This window comes from Cynocephalus volans, chromosome X (genome assembly GCF_027409185.1).
Source record: "Cynocephalus volans isolate mCynVol1 chromosome X, mCynVol1.pri, whole genome shotgun sequence".
NCBI lineage: Eukaryota > Metazoa > Chordata > Mammalia > Dermoptera > Cynocephalidae > Cynocephalus > Cynocephalus volans.
The window spans coordinates 33765725-33775359 of record NC_084478.1 but is presented as its reverse complement, the minus strand read 5'-3'; the positions used below and the strand labels follow the sequence as shown (position 1 = coordinate 33775359).

General features: G+C 45.0%; 1 protein-coding gene across 1 annotated transcript; it reads right to left on the bottom strand.

Annotated features, from left to right (window-relative positions):
• Window positions 1-6592: 6592 nt before the first annotated feature.
• Window positions 6593-9409, bottom strand: LOC134367844 (transcription factor SPT20 homolog). Its single transcript, XM_063084531.1, is given in 3 exon segments — window positions 6593-7311; window positions 7314-7672; window positions 7674-9409. Coding segments are annotated over 3 exon segments (2814 nt in total).
• Between the last annotated feature and the right edge of the window lie 226 nt (window positions 9410-9635).

Below are 9635 nucleotides of genomic sequence, written 5' to 3'. Positions count from 1 at the left end.
CCCCTAAGCCAAGAGGTGTCTAAGGAAGAGCCCTAAGAGAGTCGCTCGAGGAGAGTTGGGACGTCTGCACGAAAGGAAAGTTGGCATCCCGTTTCCTGCCTGTACTCTTGCTGAGCTGCACAGAGGCACAGACCCACCCTTTAGCCTTGGGAACTGTTGAGAGTTCCTGGGCGAGCTTGCCAGATATTCTCTGCAGCATGTGTTGCTTGTGAACCTGGAGTCTGGTGCCCCCTTGTGGTCTAAAGATACTTGAACGTGAGACGCTCAAAAGGTACTGAGGGGCGTGTGCCTGGAAAGAAAACAGGAACGTCACTCCCCCGTTGATCCCTTGACCCCACAGCCTTCAGAATGCGGAAAAGGACCTCAGCAATTCTCAAGGTTCCGTGTGGAAGAACACAGAGCTTACTTAGAAGGCCGCTCTGGGGGAGGCCCCAGAGAAGGAGGAACTTAGGTGAAGGTGAATACTGTGGCTTCAGAAAAACGGAACAGCTCCCTGCCCAGAGACCCCCACTCAGTAGGTCACAGCATTTCCGCGGGAAGATCTCTATCTGCCTTCTCTCCTCCCTGTCCACTCCCACACCAGAGATTATAAGGTTGAAATTGTAATTGAGACTGTCAGCTTTACCGACCAAGAGAGCCCAGAAAGTTATGAGATCTGCCCAAGGTGTCCTTAGAGGATGGGAAAAGGGACTTGGTGCTGCATGGTTGAAAGTAGTGATTGGAAAAAAAAGAAAATTCACAGCTCATCACTGAGTTGAGATTCATAAACACATCAGTTACAAGTACCCAGACATTAAGAAGACTTGGGAAACAGACAGAAAGGGAGCTCAAATATCAACTGGGCCACTTAATGACTTTGCTGCCTCAGTCCTATCTGAGCCTCAGTTTCTTCATTTGCAAGTAAAGATAATAATACCTAATGGACATTACTATTAGGTTATTAAAATGATTAGAGGCAGTGTATATAAATAAGTAGTAGATACTACTTATGCATGCGTTTCCCAGTGTCTCTTGACAAAAGTTTTGAAGTAGCCTCTGACGAAAAACAAATAAAAAGAACTAGTAAGATAGAAATAAAAAAAATAAGGGGCCGACCCCGTGGCGCACTCGGGAGAGTGCGGCGCTGGGAGTGCAGCGACGCTCCCGCCGCGGGTTCGGATCCTATATAGGGATGGCCGGTGCACTCACTGGCTGAGCGCGGTGCGGACGACACCAAGCCAAGGGTTGCGATCCCCTTACCGGTCACAAAAAGGAAAAATAAATAAAATAAAATAAAAACTAAGAAGCAAGGAATGCTAAGTGCTAACCATAAATGTAAACTCAGTGATCTGAGCTTCAAATTTGGTTTTGAGTTTCCTGGCAGCTGAGGTGCAAAGAAAAACCTGAGAACCCGCACACTCCAGTTATCAGAAGGGAGAAAGGATACCATCTTCTCAGGGGAGACAAAGCTTTTCCTGGCTCCAAGTTTCAAACACAATGTCTCAGGAATTTTTCTGCACTTGCTTGTAAATTGCCTGAAACCTTTACTATTCTTTACGATGGGTTTCCAAAGCTTTAGAACTAGTGGTGTAGTCATTTGGGATTGGGACAAATTACTGACGGTGAATGACCCAGATTTCTGCACTTCGAATCACAATGGTATCTGCAGCAGTTACTACCCTATAAATCTTCAAATTCTTTCAGAGGAGCTTTCCCTAATACATTCATTGTGAGATCACCCAAAGGACATTAAGACTCACCATTTCCAGTCCCCCCTACCCGCTCCCCCCACACCAAGAGAATGTTTTTATTTGTAACTCATGCAGAAGCTTCAGACTGAGGACAGATTTAAGCAAAAGCATAGATGTATTTTTAGATGAAATAGCTAAATTCTAAAGGCTCTTCTCTTTCCCAGACCCAATTCCAGCCTACGAAAGCTACACAGTGGCTCTCCCTTCAAAGGCCACCGTCACCTTTCAGGGGCATTAGCACATGAAGTAAACAGCCTCTGCCAAAACAGTGCTACAGGTGAGCTTTCTCACCCCTTCGCACAGGCACCCCAACTAATCTGCATATGCTAACATGGGTTGCCAGGGAAGATGCCAAAATAAGCTCCTGTCCTCCTTCACCTTTACTTTAATCCCCACATAGGTTTTGCTTTTACCATATGGTAATTATTTCCAAATCACAAGTGCAAACACTCACTCTGATTGGAAAATTAGCAGATTTCAAACTCAGGTAATTTGTCCCTAATGAGGAACTTGTTGAACTGAATTTAACAATTAACTCACACACCCTTTGCTGCCTGCAGCTATGGGAGTGAAGCAGGGAAGACTGGGAAGGGCAAGTGGAGGGCTGGAGCCCGGCAGGACTTCGGGGGCACAAGATGAAGGTTGGGATGGGGAAAGGTGTGTTAATGGGGCTGTAAGAACATCAGGAACTTGATTGTTCAAAGGGCTGTGTGTGTGTGTGTGTGTGTGTGTGTGTGTGTGTGTGTGTGTGTGTGTGTGTATTATATAACCAATTTCAATTATATGCCAAAGTAGAAAGAATAATATAATGAGCCTCCATATACTTATCACCTAATTCCCACAATTGTCAACTGGCTGATCGGTTCCATCTGTGCTGGAGGAGCTAGAGACCTAAAAGATAGACAGGGAGGAGGAGCGAAAGGAAGAGTGAAAGAGCGAGTGGTGCCTCTTCTCTCTCCCATTTCCTCAAGTTCCAAGTTCCTTGGGGTAGAGGTCGGATAGGTGAGTTTTAGTTGACTGCTGGGACAGTTAGTGTCCTCCTCAGAGGCATTCTGCATATGGCATGCAGAGCCTGGCAAAGGGCTGACCCTTGTCTTGCACTCTCTACCACTCGGGCCACTTGAACTCTACCTGCAGGCTCTGGCCCAGGTGACCATGGGCCATGAGGATCTCAGGGAGCTCCAGTGCACAGCACCTGGAATCAGCATCATCACTGTCACTCCAACTGTGTGCCCTGATAATTAGCTCCCGCCAAATCTCAAGAACTGTACCCAGTTCACTCCTGAGACTCTGTCCCTGTCATCTGCCTTGCTCATCCCTCTCTCTAGGACTGTACCATCCAACACAGTAGCCACGAGCCACATGTGGCTATTGAGCATTCAAAAGGTGGCTAGTAAGGAACAATTTTAAATGTTATTTACTTAATTACTTAATCAATTTAAATTTAAAAACAGGCATTTGATTCAGTTACTGGAAAACAGTATGTTTGGAAGTTGAATCTACATTTTTCAACTGTGAATTTTATAAAACTCTAAAAGCAGATCAAGTATTTCTGATGAAAATTTCACATCCAAATTGAGACAGCATCTGGAAGACTTAGTAAGAATTTTAAACATGTAAAATGTCTCATTAAGAATTTTAAAAGGGGAAGGGGCGAGGAGGAGGGAGGTTGAGGATAATTGGGTTGGGGACACGGGGTACAAATGTAGTTTGTGGTAATGGGTATACAGCCAGTATGAATTTGGCCCTCACATCATGCGCAGGAGGGGTGACAATCAGCTTTGTATCTCATAATATTCATCACCAATAAAAATTTTAAAAGAATTTTAAAATAGTGATGATATAAGAATGATAATATTTTGGATATATTGGATTAAATAAAATTTATTTTAGAAGTAACTTCTCCTGTTTCTTTTTACTTTTTACAATGTGGCTACTAGAAAATTTACCCCATGAATATTTGTAACCAATATTTAAAAAATCATATTTTACCCCACAAATGTATGCAATTATTATTTGTTAATTAAAAATATATAAAAAATAAAAGAAAAATAAAAGAAAATTACATATGAGGCTCACGTTATATTTCCATGGGACAGCACTGCTTTAGAACTAGGCTCCTTCGTTCACTTGTAAGTATCCCCCAGAAATATAATCCTGTTCCCAAACTCCCACCCTGTGACAAAGGCCCAATTCTGCCTGACATGTTCTGCTGTACTGGGGATCACCTTCCTGCAGCATATCATAGCATTCTGGGGGCATCTGCTTTCACAAGACCACCTCACTACCTATGCTCTGCTGTTAAGTCCTGAAGACATAGCCAGCAGAAAACTAATTTTGGATAAAGTATGTTTTTGTCCCGGGTTAGGGAAAAGCCTTCAGATTCTCAAGATACTAAAATAAATGGGAAAGTTACAAAATGCACTCAGGTAATATCCTCAAAAAAGAGACCCTATATCAAAGTACCAACTAAGTGGGGATCATTGGAAGGAAATAAAGACCACCAAATAATAATCTGAAACAAAGCTGAATTTATTTGCCCTCCTCGGAAGGCAGAGCCACATCACTCAAGAACAAAGTTGACTGGTGTCTCCGAGTAACACTTGAAAGGATCAGAGCGAGGGCTAAAAGGAGAAAGTACAGAATCTGGCCATGGAGCATAAACTCTTCTTTGCAGTTGGTTGTTGCTCTGGTTCACTTCTTAAAGTGCAGGCTCCATTCCCAATTATGTCCCGAATGCTGTAATGGGCTCAGTGTCACTCAGATGGCAAATGTGACGTGTTCACTTGAAGTCGGCCAGCTCTTTCTTTAACAGCACTGGTAGCACATTAGTAAAGCTGGGTTAATCGAATCAGAATCTCTGGTTACCTGTCTTTTCACTAATCTCTTTTCAAATTACCAGACCAAATTTCCTTTTTTGTTAGGGCAAAAGGCAGAGAAATATACATATGTACTTAGAAAAACAAATTTGATGTAGGCAGGCTACCTCCGAAGTTGTAACAGAGCAAAATAGAAGAAACACTAAAACATATACTTGCACACGAATATTCGTAGAAGCACTATCCACATAGCCAAAAAGTGCAAACCACCTAGTGTCCAACAATGGATGAATGGAAAAACAAAACATGGCATATACAAACAATGAAATATTATTCAGCCAAAACAGAAAAAAATGAGGTACTGATACGCGTTACAAGGTTGAGGAACCTCAAAAACATTACGCCAAGTGAAAGAGGCCAGGCACAAAAGCCCACATACTGTATGATTCCATTTATGGGAAATATTTAGCATAGTTAAGTCCACAGAGACAGAAAGCAACTTGGTGGATGCCAGGGGCTGGGGCTGGGGGTGAGGGGATGACAACTGAGTGCTTGGTGGGTACAGGGACTTCTTTTGAGGCGATGAAAATGTCTTGAATAAATAGACAGAGGTGGTGATGGCACAGCATGGTGAATGTACCAAGTGCCACTGAATTAAAATGGTTGGTTGTTTATGTAAATTACACCTCGTTTTTTTAAAAAAAGGAAAAGGAAAGGTAAAAAAGAGGGCAGAAAAGTTCGGGGATCTCTGAGTCCCACTGAAACAAGAAAGAAGAAAAACTAGATGAGGGAACAGGGGCTGCCGAGTACCTGATGACGACTCAGCAATGGGAACGGGAGGAGAAAGGGAAGGGGAGCCACCTCGGGATACAACGAGGAGGCAGGTATTGGAAAGCAAATAAACAGAACAGATTTTCAAATGTTTAGCTATTAACATCTTGCAGGCAACTTAGTGTCCCCAAAATGTAAATCATTTTATAAAGAGAGAGAAAACAGGACACCCCAGACATGCCTTTTCAAGGCCAGTGACCGGGGCCTGGGGCAGGAGAGCTGGGCTCTGCGGGGCACTGAGTGCAGACAGAGCCTGTGAAAGGCCCGGGGACTGTCACACAAGCAAATCTGCCACCACTTCCATCCGCAGGTTTGCAGATCTCCGTCGTTCTCAATCGCAGTGTGACAAGCATCATTTACTGTACTTTCTTTTGATTCTATTTTCCAAAATGGGTTTGTAAGAATCACACTTCACACAGACATTTTAAACTAAATAAACAAATACAACTACTTTCTTTTGAAAGATGTTTCTCATAGTTCATAGGTCACTTCCGTACATGTTCACAATCGTGAACGTACTTAGCACTACTGAATCGAACACTTAAAAATGGTTCAGATGGTAAATTAGACGTTATGTCCTTTTTACAATTACAAAATTTTAAAATCCCACTTAACCTGTTAAAATATTAAATTAAAGTTCATTGGTATTGTAATTTTATTGTTTTAGAGAAATTACAAGCTTCTGGAATTTAAAATGAACCTAGCTTGGATTTGGATACACGTTAAAACACTATAATAAAAATATCTGTCAACAAAAAAGGAATAACTTAAGCAAAAATTCCCACTTTATTAAATAACTTGCCTGTTTCTATATAAATATCATTGGATTGTGCTTGTGCGTAACGTTTATACTTTAAAATGTAAAACATCAACAACTTAAAAAAGATTAAATAAAACCTCAGTATTCATTTGGGTGAATGCTCCTCTGTTTTTAAAAAAGAGAGCAAAAATAATGCAAGACTCAGGATTATGGAGTGGATGGCGAGGTGTATATTTTACACTTTGATTGGGTAATATATGGCCACTACCTTTTGGCTAGCTGGCTGTCCAGTCACTACCCTTTGACTGGCTTGCTGCATGCCCACTACCTTCTGGCTGGCTTGCTGTATGGCCACTACCCTTTGACTGGTTTATTGTATGGCCACTATCCTTTGACTGGCTTGTTGTATGGTCACTACCCTTTGACTGGCTTTCTGTATGGTCACTACCCTTTCACTGGCTTGCTGCATGCCCACTACCTTCTGGCTGGCTTGCTGTATGGCCACTACCCTTTGACTGGTTTATTGTATGGCCACCATCCTTTGACTGGCTTGTTGTATGGTCACTACCCTTTGACTGGCTTTCTGTATGGTCACTACCCTTTGACTGGCTTGCTGCATGCCCACTACCTTCTGGCTGGCTTGCTGTATGGTCACCACCCTTTGACTGGCTTGTTGTATGGCCATTTTTCTTTGGCCGGATTGCTCTGTACCTACTACCCTTTGACTGGCTTGCTCTATGCCCCCTACCCTTTGACTGGCTTGCTGTATGGTCACTACGCTTTCGCTTGCTTGCTGTAAGGTCACTACCCTTTGACTGGCTTGCTGTAAGGTCACTACCCTTTGACTGGCTTGTTGTGTGGCCATTTCCCTTTGGCCGGATTGCGCTATACCTACGACCCATTGATTGGCTTGCTGCATGCCCACTACCTATTAGTTGCCATGCTATATGCCCGCTCTGTGGCTGTGGCTGAGCTCTTTGGGTTGCTACTGTTGCCACAGCCACAGGATTCTCCACAAACCTAACCTGTTGTACCTGTACCTGCTGCTGCTGTGGCAAGGCAAAGGCAACCTGGAATGTCTGCTGAGGAAGGCTTTGCCCAGGTGGTCTCTGGGCAGAGCCAAGCTGATGCAATACGGTTGTCTGGGGCTGCAGGAAACCTCCGACTCCATAAGGTTCATGGCAACAGCTTGCTGAATGGGTAAGGCCTGTTCCAGGCTGCTGGCCCCTTGTGCACCACCCACTGCCACTGGCTGTGGAGGATATGCTGTGGGATGCTGAAGCTGTTGTTGTGGAATCGACTGGTGCTGCTGCTGCTGCTGCTGCTAAGGTAGCGGTGCCGGCTGCTGCTGGATGTTCAAAATGAGGGAAGCATGTGGAAGCTGGAGTAGAGTTAAGGGCCTGAGACCCAAAGCATTGTCTAAAATAAGCTGCATACCCACTTGAGAAGGTGCCTGCACTGTCCTGGGCAGTGCACTTGGGAGCTGATTTCCCGAGGCCAGAGGGGTGCAGGGATGGACTCCTGCAGGAGGGGGCACCAGTGGCACTGGCCAGCACCGGGTGTGAGCCCCTCGCCACAGAATGGGCTGCACAGACTGGGCCCATCACATTGATGACCTTCAGGCAAGTGGGGTTTGCTGAGACCTGGGTGGCTGGGGTTCTTTGTGAGGAGCTGGCTGGGATCGTGGAAGCTGGAAGAAGTGTCTTAAATCGATTGAGATTCACAGGCGACTTCTGAGACAGACTCGGTGGCTTAGGAGCAGGAGCAGAGAATGGACACTTAAGAGAGCTGCTTGCCTGTCGTGGAGGGAAACTGTTGTCCGATGAATGATTTCTTGAGCTTGATGGAAGTTGGATGGGGGCAGGTAGATGTTTTACTCCCTCCCCCGATATGGAAGACTGGACCAACACGGTCTTAGGCTGTTCTGGTATTTTTCCTGAAGAAAGCTGACTGGGACTGGCTGAGCCCCTGGAGCTCTGTGACATCCTGCCTGGACATTTGTCTCTGCTCTGGACCGATTCCTGGTGCTGAATGACTGCCCTCCCAGCATCAGCCTGTGACCCAGGCATGAAACCATGTGAATGGTCCCATGTGAATGGTTCTTCTTCTGGGGAGAAGTGGGGGAGAAACAGCTGGCGCTCACATCTGGCTTTTTTACATGGCCCAATTTTACCACAGAAAAGAGGATCATTAAATGACTGCATGATGTCCCCCTTTGCTTTCTGGGACTGACCGCCAGCCTCACATTCAAACACATAATCATCGTTTTCCTCTTCAGCTGGCCAGATGGTTGGTTGTGAATCATCAGATCTGACGGACTGTTCTCCTTTAGCATATTTCTCCGCACCCACTTCAGAAGGTACGGCCAAATCACAGGGTCTCTGTTTCCACATGTCTACACCATTTCCCGCTTCAGAAAATCTCAGGTCATAATGCTGATCTGCCTTCCCTTCTTTTCCATTTTTGCAAGAAGTCAACACTCTTAACTCAGGACGAGATGGACAATGAGACAGCTCCTGCTGCCGACTCTGAGAGGACTGAGAAAAGCTCTTGAAGCACTGTTTCATTGGGCCAGCATTCCTCTTCTGCTTGTTATACAGCAGTCTGTTGGCAGTGCAGGTTACTGCTATAGAAGGGTCAAGACACAGTGGTTCCGCTGTAGCTAAGATCAGCTGGCTCTCAAGCCTAAGTCTGTCATCCTGGGTCCATTCACGGTCATCACTTGTCATTGACTGTACATCACAGGCTAAAGTCTGCATCGTTGGACGTAAGAGAATATGCCTACTTTGGTAACCTGGAGGTTCCATGTTACCGGACTGCCTGTAGTCACGTACTTCTGCTATGACACACCCACACTGAAACAAGTTCACTGGAGATTCTTCCAGGAGTTTGACCAAAACAGGAGGTAATTCTTCTGCATCCAAGTATTCAAGCAACTGCCGTTCTTCACAAGGCAGTCGAATGGTCTCGGAAAACCATCCATCTTTTCCCTTGAGCATCAGAGAATATCCCTCATTTCCCGGGTAGAGGTTGACCACCAAACACGGCAATGACTCCCTCTCAAGGAGCTTCTCTAACAAGTTTACATTGCTTCTTAATCCCTCCGTAACCTCAGGCTCTTTGTCACACTCCTCGACATAAATGTCATAAAGTTTTTCGTACAGAGATTTTTCCCCACTAGACGAGCACTTCCTTTGAGGAGGCCTCTGCTGGGCACTTTCAATGATATACTCTGCACGATCCAAAGCTCGTTCTAAAGCTCGCTGCATTGTAACATAAAACAGGGGCCTTAAAAGAAGAGACAGCGTACTTGCCGTTAAGTGGGGGTGAGAATCATGCCAGGAATGTCGGTTAATAGTCCTGTCCACTGCCACAATTCCACACTGGACCAACAGCCTTAGTTTAATATGGGCACCGAGAAACCTGCCCCCGAGGAAGCCCTACACAAAATTCTTGTGAGTTTCGGGAAACAGGTCTATCTGTCGGGACCACGGC